We start from the raw sequence: 22656 nt of genomic DNA, 5'->3' as shown, positions 1-22656 counted from the left end.
TCAGCCATTGGCATTTGTACAGAAATTAATCCTGGGCAGCCACGTGCTGGCAGCTGCTGCTGTGTGGAGCATTGGGCACAAGCGTGGCTTTAGGTGGAGGATTCAGAAGGGGTTATGGAATGGTCCAGCACTGCCAGAGGGGTTAAATGAGGGATTCAAGGCTAAGCTAAGGATTATAGAAGTGGTCCTTTAAGCTCAATATATTATGTGTTTCCAGGTTCAGGTATGTTTAATCAAAAGGCAGTTGACCAATTTGCCTCCTTCTGCCTGGAATTGCTTAGCAGGTGATTCCCTGGATCTGTGTCCCCTTATGTTTCAGGCACAAAATCACAGCAAATGTCACCCAGGTGCCACTGAGCTTTCATGAGCAGACCTGGGGCTCTGGGCCAAGCACCCCCCAGGTGTGCACAGCCAAACCCAGCCCTCATTTTGCTTTCCAGCCATGAACACGAGTGACCAACCCGAATCGGCCGATGGACGAGACAAACCTTTGCTCTTTGGTTTTAACCAGGAAAAGGCAAAGGGGAGCTGGGAGCATCACTGAGCTCCTGGCAGAGCTGTGTCTGTGCCACCACCTCAGCCCCATCCTCATCCCACCACTCCCAAACCTCTCTCATGCAAATTTCTGCGTTCCTCTCCCCCCCCCCAAAAAAAAAAAGCAATTCTGGGAGATGAAGCAGCCATTAATCACCAGGAAATTGTGCTTGTTACAGGAGAAACATTAACAAAATAATCATAAATAGTCTGCCAGCCCTGATTTGCAAATGCATATATTTTGAACCTTATGGAAAGGCGTCTCATTTTGCTCCAGTAATTAGTTATTAACCCTTCGCCACGTAGCGTGGGCACCCAAACTTCACGCTGTGCAGGTTCACCCACGTTGCTGCATCTTAAACATGGCTGCATCCATACTTTCAGGACACAGCTGTGCTTGGGCTCCCACCAGAGGTGGGGAAAAGGGTTTGTGCTGAGGAAATGGAATCCCGTGAGCTGGGGGAAGGAAATGGGCTTTGGAACCCACAAAGCTGAGCCTGACTCCACTTGTGCCAGCACTGCTGTGGAATTCACACCCCAAAATGTTATTTTTCCTTTTTATTATTAAAACAACCTTGGAACATGATGCCAGTTGACACTGGCCTTTCACTTCAGCTTTCCCGCTGAGCTGCCCCTGATTTTCAGTTCTTTCTTCATAAGAGGAACTTATTTTTACAAGAAGAATTTATTCGTAAAAGCCACTGTTAGTTCTGCAGTGACAAGATGAGCAGCACACTCAGCATCTTCTCTTCTCTTTTTTTCCCCCCAATGTAATCAGCTTTAATTGGAAAAATAAATGAGATCTCTCCTTCAAGACAATTATACCGAACATTGGATTAAATTACTATTAGGATTTTTTTTTTTAATACTGGTTCAGGCATCGTCTGTTGTTTTAAATAACCGTGCAGTGAGCATCTTGGTGTTCTTTGTGCGTGGAAGGAGCATGAGTGCTTTGGGCTGGGGATGGGACAGGCAAAAGGGGAAGGGTTGCTGGGGACAAAATGCAGCAGTGCACAGACAGACAGGGCCAAAGGGTGCTATGGCATGGCGTGGCATAGCATGGCGTGGCATAGCATGGTATGGTATGGTATGGTATGGTATGGTATGGCATGGCATGGCATGGCATGGTATGGTATGGTATGGTATGGTATGGTATGGTATGGTAAGGCATGGCATGGTATGGTATGGTATGGTATGGTATGGTAAGGCATGGTATGGTATGGCATGGTATGGTATGGTATGGTATGGTATGGTATGGTAAGGCATGGCATGGCATGGCATGGCATGGTATGGTATGGTATGGTATGGTATGGTATGGTATGGTATGGTATGGTATGGTATGGTAAGGCATGGCAAAGCATGGCATGGCATGGCATGGTATGGTATGGTAAGGTATGGCATGGCATGGCATGGCACAGTATGGTGTGGCATGGCATGGCATGGCATGGCATGGCATGGCATGGCATGGTATGGTATGGTATGGTATGGCATGGCATGGCATGGCATGGCATGGTATGGTATGGTATGGTATGGTATGGTATGGTATGGCATGGCATGGCATGGCATGGCATGGCATGGCATGGTATGGTATGGTATGGCATGGCATGGCATGGCATGGTATGGTATGGTAAGGCATGGCATAGCATGGTAAGGCATGGCATGGCACAGTATGGTGTGGCATGGCGTGGCATGGTAAGGCACGGCACGGCATGGCATGGCACGATATGGCACGGTAAGGTATTATCATTACCATTTATGGCAAGGTACGGAGTAGCATGGCATGGCGTGGTATAGTAAGGCGCGGTACGGCACGGTAAGGTACGATACTCCATAGAATCATAGAATTGTTTCAGTCGGAAGGGACCCTTAAAGGCCACGTGTTCCAATTCCCTGCAGTGCACAGGGACACCAACAGCCCCAACCCGACCTTGAACGTCACCGGGGACGGGAACGGCACAGCCTGCCGTTCCGGCGCTGCCCTGCGCTGCTCTGCCAGACTCGAGGCCGCCTTAAGGACAGGCGAGGGCGGGACCGACCCGGTGGAGGTGGGGTTGTCCCCGTGACGCCGCCGGCGGCCGCGCCGCGCCGGGCCGGGATGCAGCGGGCGGTGGCGGCGGCGCTCCGCGGGTTGCGGGCTCATCCCGTGCGGGCGCGCTGTGCTGCCGCCGGGAGCATCCCGAGGGGATTGCTGTATGAGCGGCACGGGGAGCCGGCGGACGTCCTGCAGTAAGGAGCGAGAGGGGAGATTTGCAAGGGGTGCACTGAAAGGGGTGCAGTTAGGGAGGGTGCAGGTATGGGGGGTGAAGATATAGGGGGGTGTAATTGAAGGGGGTGCAGATATGGGGGTGCAGATATGGGGGATGCAGTTGAAGGGGTGCAGATATGGGGGGGTGCAGGTGTGGGGGAGTGCATTGCAGAGGGTGCAGATATGGGGGAGTGAAGATATAGGGGGTGCAGTTGAAGAGGGTGCCGATATGGGGGGGTGCAGATATGGGGTTTGCAGTTGCAGGGGGTGCAGATATGGGGGGGGTGCAGGTCTGGGGTTTGCAATTGAAGGGGTGCAGGTATGAGGGGTGCAGATATGGGGGGGGTGCATTGCAGGGGGTGCAGATATGGAGGGGTGAAGATGTAGGGGGTGCAATTGAAGGCAGTGAAGATATGGGGGGGTGCAGGTATGGGGGAGTGCATTGCAAGGGGGTGCAGATATGGGGAGTGAAAATATAGGGGGTGCAATTGAAGAGAGTGCAAATATGGGGGGTGCATTGCAGGGAGTGCAGATATGGGGGGGTGCAGATATGGGGTTTGCAATTGCAGGGGGTGCAGATATGGGGGTTGCAGATATGAGGGAGCGCAGATACGGGGTTTGCAATTGAAGGGGGTGAAGATATGGGAGAGTGCAGATATGGGGAAGTGCATTGCAGGGGGTGCGGATATGGGGAATGCAGATATGGGGAGTGCAATTGAAGGAGGTGCAGTTATGGGGGGTGCATTGCAGGGGGTGCAGATATGGGTGCAATTGAAGGGGTGCAGATATGGGGGAGTGCAGATATGGGGATGCAACTGAATTGGTTGCAGGTATGGGGGAGTGCATTGCAGGGGGTGGAGATATGGGGGGGTGCAGATATGGGGGGTGCAATTGAAGGGGGTGCAGATATGGGGGATGCATTGCAAAAGGGTGGAAGTATAGAGAGCTGCATTGCAGGGGGGGTGTATTGTATGGGGTGCAGGTATCGGGAGTTCAGATATTTGGGGGTTTATGGCAGGGGATACATTGAAGAGGGTGCAGCTATGCAGGGGTGAGTGTATAAGGGGTGTGTTGTAATGGGGACAGCAGGTGTGGGGGCGAGATGGGGGTGCATGGCAGTGCAGGGCAGGGGTAGAGGGTGGGGGTAAACATAGGGGTGATGTGGATTTTTGGGGGGATGTACAGTGTGGGGGTCCCAGGGTAGCTCAGCCCCTGGGCAGCACACAGGGAAGGGGCAGCCCCCCAATTCCTCAGTGTTCCCTGGGGAGCCTGCATTGCTGCACCCCACACTGTTGGGTATGCAGGGTCAGGAGTGAGAGTGTTTCCTGGGGTTGCAGGTAGGGTTTCCTGCAGGTGCTGCACCACCCAAGGCACAGCAGCAGTACAGATTTATTTCTCTTCAAATTATGGCCAGAAAGGCTCAGAAGAGGGAAGTTTTTTCTGCTTTCTTTTTCAAGAGAGGAAATGCTGGGGTTGTGCAGATGCAGCCGAGCTGTTTCAAGTTGCACAGAACGATGGGAGGTGCAGATGCATGATCTGGGTGCATACAGAACCCAAACTACTCTTCGGGGCAGGCAAGCAGATGATTGGACCATTTAATTGTGCCACACTGTTCAGCAGCACTGAGATTTGCTGGGACATGGGGCAGGAGCAGCCGTCCTCACCCTGCTGCTTGTGCAAGACCCACCTCGTGATGGGTGAACCTCTCTGTGTCTTGTTGCAGATGTTTGGAAACAGATCCGACTTCCCCTAAAGCTCAGGCAGGGTGGGATGAGCCTTCAAACCCATTCCAAATGACACGGCCTCATCTTTGCACAATGCCTTCTTGCACAACGTTGGGTTTTGGCAGCTTTGGGCAAAAATCCCTCCATATTTTTTATTTTATAATAAAAAGATTTTTCCACAGCGGCTTGATGCTGGGCTGCTGCTGTGCTTTTTGCTCATATCTTAAGCATTCAGAACTCTGAGTTGTCTCCACATCCATCACCGAGGCAGTTTCAAGGGAAAGAGGGAAAACCACGTTGCCAGCTCAGGACAAGCTGTGAAGGAAATTCAGTGGGTTGTTCTAATGACACACATTTAGCAGCACATAATTGCAGCAAATAACTGCCTGAAAATTGGCAGCACCGGGCCCAGCCACCTCCTTTACTTGTTAAATGTGGCTCAAATTGCCCTCATCTTGCAAATGAGTCCCTGGAGATGACTTTGCCCTGGCCTGCAGTGGGTCAGGCAACCACCAGCTCCCTGGTCCCCACTCTGTGTGTCATGGTGTGAATGCTGCTTGATGCATCTGTAGGCAGTGGGACACAGCCCTGCACCCTCTGTGTCCTCTTTACTGGAAGGTGCATGGCCCAAGGCAGCCAAAAAATGAATGCCCCTATGCGCAGCAGCAATGGGCTGAGTAGTTTGGTGATAGGAAGATATTAACTAGCAGGGGCACGGCTTGCTGGTGGTACTCAGAGGGTTGGGTTGACTTGGTGGTGGCCTTGAGGATCTTGTTCAGTTTGGATAATTTTGGATTCTGCCTCGTCCAGCCATGGTGTAAGGGTGTTTTCCTTGGATTTGAAAACAGTTTGGTGGCAAAGGGGTTGGAAGGCATCCTCTGGGCAAGATGTGCTTTTGGGTCCACATGACTGACGAGGAAAAGTTTCTTCCCAGAAAGAGAGATAACACATTGGCACAGGCTGTCTAGGGAAGTGATGGAGTCACTGTCCATGGAGGTGTTCAAAGAAACTTGGAGATGTGGCACTGAGGAACATGGTTAGTGGGCGTGATGAGGGTTGGACTGAGTGATCTTAGATGTCTCTTCCAACATCAGTGATTCTGTGATGTGAGGCAATGCTGTGAGCAGGGGGACACAGGCTGGAGGAGCAGTGCAGGTGCTCCGTTAGATATTGAGATTTTATTTCTTTCTGGAGGAGACCAGGCTGTAGCAATGTGGATGGGGGAATAGTGCTGCTTTGCTTATGGCTGTTGCTTTGTAGAAGTAATACAGGAATGAATCTCTCTGCAATTACTGTGTCCCCACCAGGCTGAAGGAGCTGGAGCTGCCTGCACTGGGACACTCAGATGTCCTCATTAAGATGCTGGCAGCGCCCATCAACCCGGCCGACATCAACATGATCCAAGGTAGTTTCTTGCTGCCTACACTCTGCATCAGTCCCTATCCTGGCTCTGTGCGTGGCTCTCACCCTGCTCCCTGCAGGCACCTATGCCCTCCTGGCCCCACTGCCAGCCGTGGCAGGCAATGAAGGCGTTGGGCGCGTGCTGGAGGTCGGCCCTGGCGTGGTGGCACTGAGTCCTGGGGACTGCATCATCCCTGCTGATGCTGGGCTTGGTGAGTCTGGGGATGGGATCTGGGTGCTCTCTGCTTGGGGGAAGGTTGGGGATGCAGAGCCTCCATCTCTCCAGCGCCCACTGCTGTGTGCTGAAAGCGTGTGCTCAGCTTTAATCCAGAAATCATTTACTTTTCTATAGTGCAAACCCTTTATGGCCCTTCTGCACTATTACGGAGCATCGCAGCAATCTGTTCTCTGGAAACAAGCGTGTTTTGTCACAGCTGCTGATGGCCTCTGTAAAGACACAGGATAAAGTGGTTAACCTGTGCAAGGGCAGTTCTGTCTCATTACAGTTTCCTCCCTAATAGTGCTCTGATGGGAAAGCTTGGGAATTTATTTTCCAACAAATGCCTCTCGTGCTACTCCAACACGCCAATGGCCAGAGAAATTGTCGGTTCCCATTTAGTGTAACAGCTTGTTCCTTCCCTATTTCTTCTTAAAAGGCTTTTTCATTCAATGGGAGACCGAAAGCTATCTAGTTAAGATCCAAATGCGATATTTTTAAACATAAAGGGAAAAAAAAAAAAAAAGTAAATGGATGATAGGGGTTAAATCAGATATAAGTATATCCAGCCTGCACGTTGTTTCAGGCTTTCTCTTTCTGGCTCTACCCATTGAGGAAAAGGTTTAAAATACTGCAGTATGATGTTCCCCCCCATGCGCTGCAAGGCAGTGCTGCAGCAATGTGAGTTAGGGTGCAGTGCAAGGTCTCCCAGTGCTGTGCTTTCCCCACTGCACAGGGACGTGGCGGACACACGCGGTGCTCCCCGAGGACAGTGTGCTGCGTGTGCCCAGTGACATCCCACTGCTGTGTGCTGCCACGCTCAGCATCAACCCCTGCACAGCACTCCGCATGCTGAGCGACTTCGAGAGCCTGGCGCCGGGTACGTGGTGTGCTGGGGTCATGAAGGAGGGAGGGGGTGTGAGCCCACCTGGCTGTGCCAAACCTGTGCTCCCCAGGGGACTCCGTCATCCAGAACGCGGCCAACAGCGGCGTGGGGCAGGCTGTCATCCAGATTGCAAAGGCCATGGGCATCAGGACCATCAATGTGGTGAGGGACAGGTGAGTGCTGTGAGGTTTGGAGAAGGGGAAGGAGGCACAATGTGGGGACAGGAGGTTCCTTCTGAGCATGTTCAGCCCAGAGAAGGTGGTGAAGACTCAATCATAGGGGTTCTGATTCTGTTTTAGTTCGGTTTTCTGTGGTTCATTTGTGTAGTCTGTGCATCACTGGGGCTTTTGTAGGTAATTACAGGCCTGCCAGGCTCGCTTCAATGGCTGGCAAAATTATGGAGATTATTCTGAGAGTTATTGAGAAACACCTGGAAGGCAGTGCAGTGTCGGTCACAGCCAACACAATTTCATGAGGGGAAGGTCCTGGTTAATGAACTTAATCTTCATTTATGACAAGGTCACACACCTTGTTGTCTGAGGGAACAGCATGGAGCTCTGTCAGTGGGCAGACAGGTGGGGGTTAGGGAAAGGTTCTGCTCCAGAGGGTGGTGGGCATGGAACAGTCCCTCCATGGGGCAGTGGGCACAGCCGTGAGCTGCCAGAGCTCAGAAAGCATTTGGACACTGCTCTGAAGCATAGGGTTTGCCTTTGGGACCGTGCTGTGTGGAGCCAGGGGTTGGCATCAGCGATCCCCGTGGTCCTTTGTCCCTCGGCCCTGTTCCAGCAGGAGGAGGGGGGGATGCCCTGATCTCTGCCTCACAAGGTCTCTCTCCCTCCAGACCCGACCTTCCCCAGCTGGTGGAGCGGCTGCTGGCCTTGGGTGCAGACCACGTTGTGACAGAGGATGCGCTGAGGAAGCCGGAGATGAAGGAGATATTTAAGGTACCTCATTGTGGAGCCATCCGAGAGGCTGCCCCACAGCTCTGTACCTCGAGTGGAGCTGCAGGAGTAGCAAAAAGGAAAATGTGCAATAAGCAATTGCGAGTCAGGGCAGGCAGCATGACATCTGAGCTGTAAGTCATTAGGAATAGATACAGTTCTCTAAGCCACTCACTAATCGCCTCATATATTTACCCAGCCATTAATTCAAATGGTTTAGCGGAGCTCTCTGCACGGTGCTGATGAAGGGCTCCCTTCCTTTTTCCTGCAGAGCATCCCGAAGCCCCGGCTTGCCCTGAACTGCGTTGGAGGCAGGAGCACGACGGAGATGCTGCGGCACCTGCAGTGAGCTGGGCTGAGGGGTGGGCTGGGATGGGGGAGAGCTGCACCTTGGGGACCGTGGGCAACCCAAGGCCTTGTACCTCCTGCAGACCCAAAGGGACCATGGTGACCTATGGAGGAATGGCAAAGCAGCCCGTGACCGTGCCAGTGGTGAGTATAGGGATGCTCTTGGGTACATCTGCAGGAGTTCAGTCCGTCCTCTGTCTGGATGCCACATTCAGAGCCTCCAAATTTCTGTCTTTGTTTTTAACCGATTGGGTTATGGAATGAGCTGCCTTGCATTCTGCTTGGGTCTCTTGGTTGCACTCATGAAGGATTTGGAATGCACTGAAGTCCCTGCACTGAAACAACCCCACAGATGCTGATTGTCCAACTTGTCCTGGTGCAAACTGTTCTTGCATGCTGGGGCTGTGTGTGTCTCCTTGATGTGAAACTGGGTTTTATCCCACTGAGACGCAGCTCAGTGCTGCAGCACGTGGTGTTTCATTACTGTGAACCTGTCAAAGCGGATCTGTCCCAAATTAGAGCTGTGAGTGAGGCTCCTCACACTAGCAAGAACTCAGGAACAGGCTGAAGGGGACAGATCTCATCTCCTGTTTCTGCAGAGTGCCTTCATCTTCAGGGATGTGAGGCTGCGCGGCTTCTGGATGACCCAGTGGAAGAAGGACCATGGTGAGCTGTAGGCTTGGGGTTAGGGATGCATTAGAGTTGGGTTAGAGTTGGGTCAGTGTTCACGGTGACAGTGACCACTTTCTTCTCTCACAGACAAGCAGAGCATGGCCAGCATGGTGGATTCCCTGTGCCAGATGGTGCGGAAGGGGCAGCTCAGCGCTCCTGCCTGCACTGCAGTGCCACTGGAGGACTTCAAGGAGGCCTTGGTGGCCTCTATGCAGCCCCTCATCTCCTCCAAGCAGATTCTCCTGCTCTGACTTCTCGCAAAAATTGTTTCTTTTTTTTCCTTTTTTTTTTTTTCTTTTAATTTCAGGTATTAAAAGCCTCCGGAATTTTGCAGAGGCCGCACTGAACAGAGGCTGGGTTTGCTTCTGGAGGGAGACTTGGGTCGCGTTTTAACTTTGTTGCAGCAGAAAGCCTGGGCTCTTCCCTTGGCCATCTCAAGGGAAGGGAGCAGATTGAATTGCAAAACCACTTTTTAAAATATTAGTATTATTATTACTTTTTTTTTGTTGTTAATTTTTCCCTAGCTAGCACATGCAGTGCTGGCATCATTGCAGGGCACCCACGCAGGCTGGAGTTACACTGGACAACATGGGTACATTTTCTACCCTCTGGGCTCACCCCAACAGCTCACCACCATCAATGTGATTTTTCCAATGCCTAGACTTGAATTCAGTTTTGCTGCTGTTACTGAACCACCACAACTTCTGATTGCAGAACGCGCAGGGAAACCTCTTGGAAATCAACATCTGATATATCTATTTTTGTAAGATGCTGCCAATAAATGTTTATGTGCTCAAAGCATTCTGTTGCTCCAGCAGCCCCTGGAAACTCTCGCTGTTCCCAGTTCAGGGCTGGGAAATCCCACAGCTCATAGAGGGGAGGCATGGGTGGGCTCTGCCCCATTAGAAACAGGTTGCCCAAGGAGGCTATGGATGCCCCATCCCTGGAGGCATTCAAGGCCAGGCTGGATGTGGCTCTGGGCAGCCTGGGCTGCTGGTTGGTGGTCCTGCACATAGCAGGGGGTTGGAACTGGATGAGCACTGTACTCCTTTGCAACCCGGGCCACTGTATGAAAAGCACTATGGGGGGGTTGGGGTTAGTGTTAGGGTTAGGTTAGCTCACCAGGAGCTTGGAACAGGGGCTGATGGAGAGTAGAGGGAGCAGCTCTGCCCTTAGAGCGGGTTTCTCGTTTTGAGCAGCAGCCCATACAACAATTACAGTCCCACTTCACCTTTTGGGGGGCAAAAATCGGGCTTTTGGAGTCTCTCGATAGGGAGGGAGAAAAAAAATGAAGCACTGAGGTCCGTGGCATTTAATTAACATTAGAACGGTCTGCTGCGGTGCAGGTGGAATCTCATACCGAGGAAACCCTTGGGACCCCGATATTGGGGTCGATATCCACCACCCGGTGACTTCGGGGCAGGTGGGCCCACTCGTGCCACGGCCCTTTTAAGAACCGTCTGGTGGGCGTGGCCTATCCTGACGTATCGCCCCCCACTCATCGCCGCGCGGCGTAGTGACGTTACAGCGCCGCCGTTTGGCGCCGCCCCTTCCCGCCCCCCCCGGGCGCGATGCCGCGGGTGTACATCGGGCGCCTCAGCTACCAGGCGCGGGAACGGGATGTGGAGCGTTTCTTCAAGGGTTACGGCAAGATCCTTGAGGTGGACCTTAAGAACGGGTGAGCCCGGTTCGGTCCAACTCGGCTCGGTTTATCGGTGGAGCGCGGGCCCGGCCCTGCGTAAGCGGCGGCCTTGAGAGGAGGGCCGGGTTTCGCTGTGATGGGAGGCGGCGGCTCTGAGGGGCGCCGGGGGGTTGAAGGGCTGTGAGGGAGTTTGGGGTGTTGTGATGATGGGGAATGGGGGGGATTGAGGGGCGTGGGTTTCCATGGTAACGGGGGGGGGCAGAGCGGCCGGTGCCGTTGGAGTGCGCTGGGGGGTGGGGGGGGTGTATGGCTGTGAGGATTTTTAGGATGGCTGGGGAGAGCGTGGGGAGGAGGGTGGTCAGCATTAAGGGAAGGGAGGGCAGAGTGCCCTGTGTGACCTGGGGGCGTCCCGTTATGGGAGGGGAGGAAGAGTCCTCGAGAGCAGCCCTGCAGAGAAGGACCTGCGGATCCTGGCGGATGAAAAACTGAACATGAGCCAACAGTGTGTTCTTGCAGCTCAGAAAGCAAATGGGATCCTGGGCTCTGTCAGAAGAGGGGTGGCCAGCAGGGACAGGGAGGTGATTGTCCCCCTCTGCTCTGCTTTGTGAGGCCCCATCTGCAGCACTGCGTCTGGAGCCCCCAGTACAAAAAAGACAGGGAGCTGTTGGAGAGAAGAGCCACGAAGATGATCAGGGGGCTGGAGCACCTCCCCTATGAAGACAGGCTGAGGGAGCTGGGCTTGTTCAGCCTGGAGAAAAGAAGGTTGTGAGGTGACCTCGTTGCAGCCTTTCAGTACCTAAAGGGAGCCTACAGACAGGAGGGGAATCAACTCCTGGAAAGGGGAGATAACAGCAGGACAAGGGGAAATGGTTTGAAGTTGAGGGAGGGGAGATTGAGGTTGGATGTCAGGGGAAGTTCTTTACAGAGAGAGTGGTGAGGTGCTGGAACAGCTGCCCAGAGAGGCTGTGGATGCCCCGTCCATCCCTGGAGGTGTTCAAGGCCAGGTTGGATGGGGCCCTGGGCAGCTGGGCTGGGATTAAAGGTGGAGGTTGGTGGCCCTGCATGTGGCAGAGGGTTGGAGCTTCATAATCCTTGAGGCCCCTTTCATCCTAGGCCATTCTGTGATTCTGTGTGGCCTCTCGGCTGGACTGAGCTGTGGTGGAGCCCCTTCCCAGCACCCAGCCTGGTAGGGCAGCAGTGGCTCCATGCAGATGTACTTGAGCGCCTGCCCCCTCCCCAGCACTCAGGGTGGGATGCCTGTGGGCAGCCTCCCCTGCAGCCGTGCACCTGTGGTAACATAAGGACTCCTTGCTGCATTTGGAGGGTTGGATCCCGATCCACCAGCACTTGCACGAGACGTCCAAGTATGGATTCTCGAGAGGAAACAAATTGCTGCTTTCTTTTTTCCTGTTTCTTGAAGCTGCCCACCTAATGAGTGCTGGCATCTTTGTAAAAGAACTTGAAGTCTTGTTTAGGAAGACTGAGTGGGATATGGAATTTGTTGCTATTAGCCAAGAGGGCCAATTATCACTTCTGTTTGTAAATAGATCTCTTCTAAAAGCTAGAGCCTAACAAAAAGCTCACTAAACTGTTACACTGGCTTTACTGGGAGGTGGGCATTTAACAGGTTCATAAGACAAATAAAAGCAGTTATTGAAACAAAGAAGTATGCACATATTGATGTTTTAGCCAGGTAATATTCAAGTCTGCTCAAATATTTGGAAACTCAAGGGGTATCTTGTTTTTATGTTGTTGTATGAAACTTCTGAAAGAAATATTTGTACTTCGTAGGCAGATGTCAGTGGGGGAAAAACATCCTTCATTAACGGATATAGATCTACCAAATGGCATATCTGATGCAGCTAATGGGCTGGTCCTCTTGCTTAATTGAGAAATGTCTTTCAAGGAGTGGCCCTTCCATGCCAGCTGAGCATTTAGAAGTGCTCTGTGGGGAGCTGTGTTGAGTTCAGTTGGCCAAAGCTGAAAGCATCACTCAGGGCATCCTGAGTGCCAATTACAACTGGCTGCAGAGTGAAAGGGAAGGCACAGCCCGTACCTACAGTGTGAATATCCTGAATGTGACACCCAAGTTCACTTGGGGGAGACAGAGTTCAAAAGTTGCAGATAACTGGAGGGATACAGGAAACCACGTGTAACTGAGTGGTCATCTGCCTTGCTGTCTGCTGATTCTGTGGTAGGTTGCTTCTGCTGTGGGCATTTATAGAGCTCCGTGTATGTTTCTAGGATGGGCATTTATAGGGCATTATCCTGAAGCTGTCTCTGCAGGCTCCCGGTGGCTTGTGTTTAAATTCCAGTTGGACAGCTATTGACTCAAACTATCAGATTTGATGCTGTTCTGCTTGGGTTCGCCTTGTGCTCGACATTTGCTGGAGCACTCCATTGCTTTGTTTGCCCAATGATCCTTTCTTGTCAGCTTATTTTTAGTAGTGCTTAGCAAATGATTAAAAATGACTGCACAGTGTTTCACTCTGTAGAGTCTTTCAGTTTCTTCTGGAAGCTGGTGGGCTGTTGGCAGTGCTCAGCCTGCAGGAGATCAGCCTGTCAGTATTTTAGCAGCTAAGCTGAAGTGCTTCAGCAATAAGATGACTGGAATGTGATGCAGCAGAGTCCTGAAGGCTTTGCTGGGTCTCGGGTGCTTCTAGTCGTAACTTAAGCTTGCAGTTCAAAGTCTTTGAACAATGTTTACCTGAGGGAAGGACCAGAGAATAAATGTCTATTCCTTGTAGGTCCTTCCATTTCTGTTTGAAGTTTCTGGTTGTGTGCTCATAGTTCTCACGTTTTCCTACATGGACATCTGGAGCTGTGCACAGCAGTAGTGTGTGTATAAGTGACCAGAAAATTGGACTTTTCAGCCTGCTTTTTTATCTTCTGAAAGCATGAGAAAAACTAGCAGTAATAACTTGAAAGCTGGCAGCTTTTGCTGGTGGTGAGACCAATTTGCAATCTTGCCAGCTTTAACAAATAATTCTGTCTGTGTACTTCCCTGCCCTGCATCACCCTGAGCAGCTTTCTGGTGTTCATGGCTTCGCCTTGGAGAAATCCCTGCGAGAGGAGGGACGGAACTTCTGCAGCACACTGAGGAGCACAGATCAAAGCCAAAAGCTTCGAGCTTCAATTTTTTCATCTCGCTAAGTTCAAAACCTGTGTTTGTTGCCTAAAGAGAAGTGATTTGATTTCCCTGCCAAATGTTTGGCTTCGGTGAGAGCAGCTAGTATTAAAAAATTAGGTTGGTGTCACGAAATGGTGATAGCCAGCACAGCTGGATGTCAGGAGTGACGATTCCACTGAACTCTTCTTATTGTTCCAAAGGATTCATGCCTTTCTCTTCCTTAATATTAATGGAGATGAATAAGATGAGACTTTTTTTCTGTTGCTTTCAGGTGTTCAGTTTTGATAGCAGACCATTGGTGGCAATGTTGATCATTACTGAAGCAATTTCAAAGAAAGATTACCAAATGTTAAGGGATGCTTAAATAGTTGAAGTTCTAAGTTTGAATTTTCTGAGATTATAACTTCAGTAACTCACTTAAATGACTGTTATGTTTCAAGCAGTCTGAAGATCCTGATATTCCCTTTTCTGACTGTAGCTTCATCTGAGCAGGAGGACTCAAAGACATCACGTGAATTGGAATGGACTGTAAGCTGTTAAATTCTCTTTCAAGAGAATTTCCTTTTTTTTTTTTTTTTTCCTCTTATCCTAGAGCAGAAAATGGTGTAGCTTCACATTATCTGGAGTAAATGGCGTTGACGTTTTTAGCAAGTAGTTTTATGCCACATATGAAGTAGTAATAGTAGACATTTAAAAGAAGATTTACTTGCACTGCTGTCAAATAACAGCAGGTTCAGATGGCTGTAGTTAAAGCTGTGTCAGCAGTCGTGGCTTTCTGTGGCGTAAAACTATGCTTCCGAAGGGGTTTGATTCATGGGTTTGGATCATACAGTGCAATATTACACGTATTTAACAAGTGGATCAGCATTACTTTCGTTTATGAGTGGTATGGAGTGTGATTTTGTTGTTGCTGGCCCATCTTATTCTAGGACTACTTTTGTGTTCTTACACTCCTTGGTGAATAGGATGAACAGCATAGGGTAGATATGTAGTCATTCCTTCTGGAGCAAGTGAGGAGAAGGAAGTACAATGTTTTCAGCTGAGGTTTGGCTGGTCATAATCGTCTCTGTGGGACCTTCTTGAAGGTGTTTTGGTGGGTGGAAAACAATAAAAAAGCCACAAATGCATGGTGATGGGCATTTTACACAATGTTATTTTCTTTAAACATGTATTTAGGAACTGGCAGGCTTGTGTTTTACTTCAGTGCTCCCCTGAATTTGCTTTGCAGCTTTAAGCAAATCACCAGCGTGCCCTGAGAAGCAGCTGTAAGAAATGGGTTTAAAAACCATCCTCTGGGATCCTGACTGAGGGGATTGGGTGCTTGCAGGCTGCCCAAGGGAGTGCTGGACTCACTGTCCATGGAGGTGTTGAAGAGCTGTGTAGATGTGTACTTAAGGACGTGGTGCAATGGTGGCCAATGTTGGTGGTGGGTGGATGGTTGGACAGATGATCTTGGAGGTGTTTTCCAGCCTCGATTCTGTGATTCCTTGGGCCTTCACCCAGTGCTGTCTTTGCACTGTGTTGGCTGTGGTGCTCTCTGTTCACCCCAGCAACTCTGGTTGCTGTTGCTGCATTTTTTTTTAAATCTCATAGCAAGGTTTGGTCTCCCCATGCTCTCTGAAGTCTTGGGCTGTTATAATCTGGTAGACATAAAGTGCTTTCTGGGCTGTTACTGCCCACAAGTCAAGAGAAAATGAGTGTATTTAAGACCAAAAGCAAATCCCTTTTCCTGACTTCACGTTTTCTTTTTTGTTTGGCCTTTAAAGCACAGTGTACAGACCCCATGTATTTGCACAGGTAGATGAGCATTTCCATGTGAGGTACTGAAATTAACACAGTTTCTCAGCAGAACCGGGAATGCAGCTGGTGTTCACTAAAGGACAGCACACAGAGGTTCCCTCGTGTGGTTCTGCAGAGACAGCTGTTGCGAGTATGAAGACCTCAGGCCTCAGTTTCGAGTGATTCTCTTCTCTTTATTTTCTCCCCCCTCTCCCCAGGTATGGCTTCGTTGAGTTCGATGACCTGCGAGATGCAGATGATGCTGTTTATGAGCTAAATGGTAAAGATCTTTGTGGGGAAAGAGTGATCGTGGAGCATGCCAGAGGCCCACGTCGTGACAGCAGTTATGGTTCTGGACGCAGTAAGCACTACAATGCATTTGTATCAGTGACTTATTTTAAATAAAATATTTTTGCTTGGTTTTTATTTTTTTTTATTTTTATTTTTAAGTAATTTTAAAAGAAAATGATATGAAGTTGTGAATAGTGTTTTGTAACTGTAAATGTAACTGTTGATCTGAATATTTAACTTGTTGTATTAAACTATTTTAATGGATAAATTAATAAACATGCTTTCTTGTACTATTTTTTTATTATCGTTTTGTTTAACTATTTTAATGGTTTATTTGCAATGTGATGTTTAACATAGCTTTAACAAAGACCTCAATGTTTTAATTAAGAGTCCTTTGAGGCTAAGATGACTGCCTGTTCCATTTGCTGACCTTGGGTTACCTTTCCATGAGTGGCTCTTTGAACTTGTGGCCCTTGGCTGACCAAAAAAGGAAGCCATGTGACAACTGCAACCTTTTCCCATTAGACCTGGGTGGTGAGGATCCCAAGGGTTAGAGACAGATGAGATTAATCTGAAATAGGTGCCTGAAAATCTTTATTCATATCAAATACTCAGAAAACTTGTAAGCAATGTAAGTAACATTAGTAAACTGGTTTAATTTGGTTTCTTCTTTCAATCTGTTTTAAAGAGTAAACTTAATTGCATGTTACTTTTAACTTAATTATAATTCTGTGCGTAGCTTTAATTATGTGCTCGTAATAATTTTTAACACTTTGGATCTTTGTAACGTTTTGTACAAGGGGGATTTATTTATTTATTTATTTATTTTAGACTTGTGGGTGTGTGAATTTTGAATGCATTTGGAAACAGATGGGGCAGAACGTTTTTGTTGGGGGGGGGGGTGTAGACTGAGTGCTCCATTTCCCTGGTTGAAGTACTGCTGTCTGCTTGTCACCTCCTAAAGGTGGATATGGTTATAGAAGAAGCGGAAGAGATAAGTACGGTCCTCCAACCCGTACAGAATACAGATTGATTGTGGAAAATTTGTCAAGCCGCTGCAGTTGGCAAGATCTTAAGGTATGGGGCCCCTTTCTTTACCCTTTCTCTATTAAGGAGCACAAAGGGTAAAAAGGTTAGCTTCTGTTTCATCAAAGAAAACTCATACACCTGTCGTTTTTTAACTCCAACATGTTAGTAAGTCTGTGTGCTCATGTGCATACAAGTAGATTTTTTTTGAAGCAATACACACATTAAGTCAGTCTTGATGTGTATTTGTGTATACAAAGCCATTAGTGTTGCATGCAACATTGGGAGCTGCAGTTGCAGGCTTGGTGTCCTCGGATGGTGGGAGAAAAACATTTGCCTTAACAAACCATCACTCACAGATGATTAATATTGTTAAGCCCTGTGGAAACATTTTAGTCAGGCCCATGGTAGGAGTCACCAGAGACAAAGGAGTTTGCCCTTGCCTGTTTGGATTTTAACCATCAGCTTCTAAGAGCTGTTTGGAAAAGATAGCATCATTCTTGCACAATCCCTCTTAAAAATTTCCACAGCGTGAAAAAACTGTTTTAAAGGCTGTTTCAGGGAGAGGATGCTTCCCGAATGAGCAACCATCTCTGCCAAAAGTGAACGTTCTCTCAAAGTCTGAAGGAATGGAAAGTGATTCTCAGCAGAGGAAATGTTGGGTAACACTGTGTAGACAGCACTACATCTGAGTCCCCTGAAGGTGGTGTTAACTTGTGATTATCTGCATAGTGGACTAGAGGGGCAGGACAGGGAGCAGCATTCCAATAGCAGGTGCAGAAAGACAGTGTTTCCTAATTGAACTTAGCAGCAATGGTTGAAAACACTTGTTCTTACAGGAACGCTTTCTTTATGGTTCTCTTTTAAGGATGTGTAAAATTTGTTCTAAACAAACTTTGACGTAGTACAGACTGGTCTGTAATTGAATGTGTAACACTAGTTCAGGTACGTACTGAGATTCTTCAAATGTCTTTTGTTAATGCTTCACACCATCAATAGCTTGTCTTTGCTTCTGGTATTAAAAATTGTAAGTAGAGCATGGCATGATTAATTCTCTACTGGATGCATTGCTTCTCTGAATAGCTTTCATTTCAGTGTAATTAAGATGGGAGTAGCTGGGTCAAAACCAGACTGAACCAAATTTCTGTGCGCTGTTTCCATTGCAGCTGAAGTAGCTAGTGGCTGAGATGGCCCTGTGACAGCTTGCTCTGAGCAGGGCTGACCTGCTTAGTAATTGAAACAGAGAAGCCAGGTAGCATGAAGTGGGAAAATGAATTCAGCTCTTATTTGTGTGGGGGTTTCTTCCAGCAGAATGAAATGTACTGCCTAGGTGGAGGATGAAGGGAAGTCTGCTTGCTTTAAAGCCTTCTTGCCTGTGTGAGGCCTTCTCATATTTAACCTTTAAGGGTGTTCCTTTCCCCAAGTTACCTTTGAAAACAGGATTTAGAGAGTAAGCATCTATTTCTTGAAACACTTTTGTACTTTACCATAGCCCAACCATACTGACATTAGACTCTAGATGAGAGATCTTAAATTATTTGGCTCAAATTATCAGTGCTGCCTTAGTTCTAATCGCACAAACTCTGTGAAATTGTAGTGTGTTACTTGGCTTGCTCAGGAACTTTTGGCTTTAGTACTGCAAATGCTCTTTGTTTAAAACCCTTGCTGACATGAGTGTGACTAGAAGAGGCTATGCAAGCATCACTGAGAGATGAGCAGAGCCTGGAAGCCTGACTCTGGATTTGAGGCAATGGTTATTCTGTCCTCTTCCTCTAGGATTATATGCGTCAGGCAGGGGAAGTGACATATGCAGATGCACACAAAGGAAGGAAAAATGAAGGTGTGATTGAGTTCAAATCCTATTCTGACATGAAAAGAGCCCTTGAAAAGCTGGACGGGACAGAAGTAAATGGCAGAAAGATTAGATTAGTGGAAGACAGACCTGGATCAAGACGGCGCCGCTCTTACTCCAGAAGCCGAAGCCATTCAAGGTATGTCTCCTGGTGGCATCACTGAGGCTGAACCTAACTGCAATTATGTGAACATGCAGCGGGTTCTAAACACCTTGGAAGTGTTCTGACTTCTCAATAAATCAAGTTTTTGAGAACTTCCTAGTTACCAGGAAGTCACCAAAGGAAATCTCGTATCAGAAGTGTTTTCTTTAGTCAATGTGTGTATCAGTTATCTAAATACATGGCAGTATGCTACTCCTCTTCCCAACTCCATTAAGTCTGTAGTCCTTGCTTTCTTGCAGAGGAATGCTGTGTGGCAGGTGGAGCTGTGCATAGAGAATGAAGCAGAAGGTACTTCTAACACTTCAGTTCTGTACACTGTGTTCTGCTCCAGGCACCAGGGCTAACAGTTCTTCCTCAATTTGGAAACTCTCACCCAGTCCTTGTTTGTAGAGATGTACTGCTTACTTTGTGTGATCAAGAGAAATGCTCCAGCACACACTGCCACATTCCATTTTGGGATAGAACTTTGTAATAAAATTCTTCTGCTGTTTGTGGAACAACTCATGAATTTAAAGCTTGATTTCATGTGGATTTTCCTCTCAGTCAGTCGTGATTCCTGCTGTTCTCTTATGTCTTCACAACTCCTGAGTGGTGTGTGCAGGTCAGCAGATAGCAGCTCTATAACTGGTTCATAATAATAAGCTGCAAAATGAAGTGGACCTATTGCAGCCTTTAGCTAAGTAAACATTGGTGTGTTGTGCCTCCTGCATAAGGGTACTAAGGTTTCTCAAAAGTTCAAGAGATCTCAAAAGGTGCTTTAATGCTGTGGGTTTTTACCTGCAGGAGACCAGAAGCTCTCCATGGGCACATGCTAACATTGAGCTGATGGATTTTCTTCTAGGTCTCGCTCTCGAAGCAGGCATTCTCATAAGAGCCGGAGCCGCAGTGCCAGCAGCAGTCGCTCCAAGAGTAGATCAAGATCCAGGTTCGTTTTTGTGGTGAAAGAAATGGGGGTTAGTCACTTAAATTTAGGATGATGCTTCTCATTTAAGTGGGGGAAAAGTGTTTTTTCTGACTTATGCACAGTATTTACGCTCTGGTCAAATCCAGGCTGCACTAAAGTGATGTCGTCTGTTGCCTTTGCCCTTTCAGGTCTGTGTCCCGTTCCAGAAGCAAGAGCCGTAGTCGAAGCAAGAGCCGTAGCAGAGGCCAAAAAGAGAAAAGCAGGACTCCAAGTAAAGAGGATAAAAGTAGGAGCCGCAGCAGGAGTGCAGAGAAATCGCGGAACAAAAGTAAAGATAAATCTGAGGGCACTCTCCATAACAGTGATGAGAAAGAAAAGAGCAGGAGCCGCAGCAAGGAAAAGAGCAGGAGCAGGAGTGGAAGCAAGGACAGGGGAGAGACAAGGGAGAGTTTGAGGAGTAGAAGCAAAGATAGGGAAAAGAGCATTAGCAAAGCTAGAAGTAGGAGCAAGAGCAGGAATGAGAGCAGGAGCAGGAGCCACAGTAAGGAGAAAAGGAAAAATAGGAAGAGAAGCAGGGATGACAGCAGAAGTAGAAGCAGGAGCTGCAGCAAGAGTGAGAAAAGCAAGAGGCGCAGCAAGCGAGATAGCAAACCAAGCAGCAAGAAAAAAAGGAAGGACAGCCGTGAGCAGTCCCGATCAGTCTCCAGAGAAAAGGAACATCTAAAATCAGAGTCTGACAAAAAGGAGACAAAAGGTGAGGGTGAGGATGCAGCTGCCCACGTGGTGTCTCGCTCTAGGTCTAGGTCTATTTCCAAGTCAAAACCAAATGTCAAATCAGATTCCCGTTCCAGGTCAAAATCTGTTTCAAAACCGAGGTCCCGGTCCAAGTCTAGGTCTAGGTCTGCCTCTAGGTCACACTCCCGATCGCGGTCAAGGTCTCGCTCCAGATCCTAACCTTGCTGCAACCATACTTGGAACAGTCAGAGAAGTCTTTTGTACGTGTTTGGTAGTTGTAGCACAAGTGATTGAAGTAGAAAACATGTCAATGCTGTATATTTTTAACTGCCCTGATGGTGTGTCTATCATTGTTAGTGGCAGTACTCACTCCCTGTAATGCTCTCTGGTGCAAGGCTGTTCAGCTCTTTTACTCTTCTATAGAAAGGTTCTCTTAGAATACAGTTCTTCCTAGATCACTGAAATGGCCCTGTTTTCCAGGAAGAGCTTTGCAGAGAGTGAGTACTGCACCGTAGTGGGTTTATGAGATTGCAGTGATGACTGATAGGTAGGTATGATGGCTTCAACAATCTTTGCCCTTGAATTGATGCCCTTTGCTGTATGCCATTTAGTGGAAGTGCTAAGTCTTAAGTTTCATACTACTTCTGTTTCATATTTTTGGACTTACAGAGTTGTGAATAGCACAGTCAAAAGGGGATAAAAAGGTACTTGCAGTAATCTGTGGGAAAATAGAGTTCCATATTCTGGTATTGTGACAATATCCTTGTTTTATATTAATTTTTTATTTATTTTTCCCCGTCTTGCAAAGTACAGTGATCCCTGTTTCCATGAGATTTGAATAAAGACTATTTTTGCTTGATGACATTTGATGGTGATTACCTGAAGTTGTGTTGTGATTGTTACTGTTTTAGATCAATCAGTGTCAACTTGAATTTGCAGAACAGGTACTGTTAAAGAATGGGCTCTTGGTTTGGAAAGTCACTTTATATGTAGTCATGGCACTTGAATATAATCAAGTTATTTTAACTTGTTTCTCCAGAAGCACTTACAGTGTTGTTTAGAGCTGTAACATTGCAATAAGAAGAATACAGGAAAATGAACCAGAAAAAATAATGAAGATGACAAGCCTGTTTTCCATTGTCTGTATAAATGAAATGTAGTGTGTTTCAGCTTCCATAATACAAAGAAGATATTTGTTCAGCCACTTAACTTGCTAGACTGAAGTCAACAGAAATCATTGTTTGTAACAAAACATTTTACTCTCTATACAGCTAACACCAAAGATAAGTATGGTTGACGTGGAAAATATGCTTTTTCTGCTTTTTGCTTTATTTTGTAGATCATCAGTTCAGTTGTTTCCTCTTCTGCACAGTTGCCTTTCTTACAGTGCCCCTGAGAAATGAAGGGAGAGGTACGGTGCTTTTACAGTTGTTTTTCTAGTCTGGCACACTCAGCAGGAGGACACGAAGCTGATCCAGCTGTTTACTCCTCTGATTTCATAATCTCTGATTGTGAGTTTGGGATTTCAGTCGTGAAGCGTAACTTCATAAATTGAAAGGTATTAGTCTGAACCAGGTGTCACAAGAACATTACAGACTTCGTTAGCATCAACAAGCCTTTTTCTGAGCGTTGCACGGCAGTAGATCCATCTTCTCCAGTTACACACAGATCAATTGGGAATTGAGGCTAAAGCTCCAGGAGCTTTTCTTCCTAACAAAACACCTCTGCTTTGGAGGAAACGCAAAAGACAAATGTGTGGCACATGTTTTTGAGGAGCTCTAGAGGACTAGAGAGGACTGAGGGGTGAGCTGTTCTACTTGAATGTCCTCAGCACCCCTCTGGACTTGGGAAGGAAGGAGAGCAGCTTCTAGCATGAGTACTCTAACTGGCCCTGAATAACACTCCAATTTTACAGTTGTACCATTAGCAAATTATTAAAAATGAACTTTCTACAAGCTCCCACGTTGGCTTTGAATTAAGAACTGACATTCCTACCTTTTGGTGCCAGCAATGCCGTCAGAAAATACCAGGCAAAGCACATCTTATTAATCCTTCCTTAGTCTGGTAGGGAAGGTTAGTTACAACTTTATTAAGAACTTTTCTGTAGCTGATCTCAAACTGCTAACCATACTTCTGATGGCAGTTCTTGCAACTAGATGTTAACTT

General features: G+C 47.8%; 2 protein-coding genes across 2 annotated transcripts; both read left to right on the top strand.

The window, feature by feature from the left end:
- The first annotated feature begins 2570 nt into the window (after positions 1 to 2570).
- On the top strand, positions 2571 to 9766 carry MECR (mitochondrial trans-2-enoyl-CoA reductase). Its single transcript, XM_085208778.1, has 10 exons — positions 2571 to 2760; positions 5811 to 5908; positions 5985 to 6116; positions 6858 to 7001; positions 7078 to 7180; positions 7849 to 7951; positions 8220 to 8293; positions 8380 to 8440; positions 8896 to 8962; positions 9056 to 9766. Exons 1-10 carry the CDS (start codon positions 2630 to 2632, stop codon positions 9217 to 9219), a joined length of 1077 nt encoding a protein of 358 aa, XP_085064904.1. The 5' UTR covers positions 2571 to 2629; the 3' UTR covers positions 9220 to 9766.
- A 718-nt stretch (positions 9767 to 10484) lies between these two features.
- On the top strand, positions 10485 to 21354 carry SRSF4 (serine and arginine rich splicing factor 4). Its single transcript, XM_085208717.1, has 6 exons — positions 10485 to 10646; positions 15738 to 15880; positions 16775 to 16887; positions 18613 to 18827; positions 19693 to 19776; positions 19944 to 21354. Exons 1-6 carry the CDS (start codon positions 10540 to 10542, stop codon positions 20707 to 20709), a joined length of 1428 nt encoding a protein of 475 aa, XP_085064843.1. The 5' UTR covers positions 10485 to 10539; the 3' UTR covers positions 20710 to 21354.
- The last annotated feature ends 1302 nt before the right edge of the window (positions 21355 to 22656 follow it).

This window comes from Meleagris gallopavo, chromosome 25 (genome assembly GCF_905368555.1).
Source record: "Meleagris gallopavo chromosome 25, MGAL_WU_HG_1.1, whole genome shotgun sequence".
Lineage (NCBI taxonomy): Eukaryota > Metazoa > Chordata > Aves > Galliformes > Phasianidae > Meleagris > Meleagris gallopavo.
This window is presented reverse-complemented; position numbering and strand designations above follow the sequence as displayed.

Bases quoted from the DNA above. Each gene is read 5' to 3' on its own strand.
- MECR (XM_085208778.1), top strand. From the start codon at position 2,630: ATGCAGCGGGCGGTGGCGGCGGCGCTCCGCGGGTTGCGGGCTCATCCC. The intron at 7,002-7,077 runs GTACGTGGTGTG...TGTGCTCCCCAG, and splicing joins CTTCGAGAGCCTGGCGCCGG to GGGACTCCGTCATCCAGAAC. The intron at 7,181-7,848 runs GTGAGTGCTGTG...CTCTCCCTCCAG, and splicing joins ATCAATGTGGTGAGGGACAG to ACCCGACCTTCCCCAGCTGG.
- SRSF4 (XM_085208717.1), top strand. From the start codon at position 10,540: ATGCCGCGGGTGTACATCGGGCGCCTCAGCTACCAGGCGCGGGAACGG. The intron at 10,647-15,737 runs GTGAGCCCGGTT...CCCTCTCCCCAG, and splicing joins GAGGTGGACCTTAAGAACGG to GTATGGCTTCGTTGAGTTCG. The intron at 18,828-19,692 runs GTATGTCTCCTG...ATTTTCTTCTAG, and splicing joins AGAAGCCGAAGCCATTCAAG to GTCTCGCTCTCGAAGCAGGC.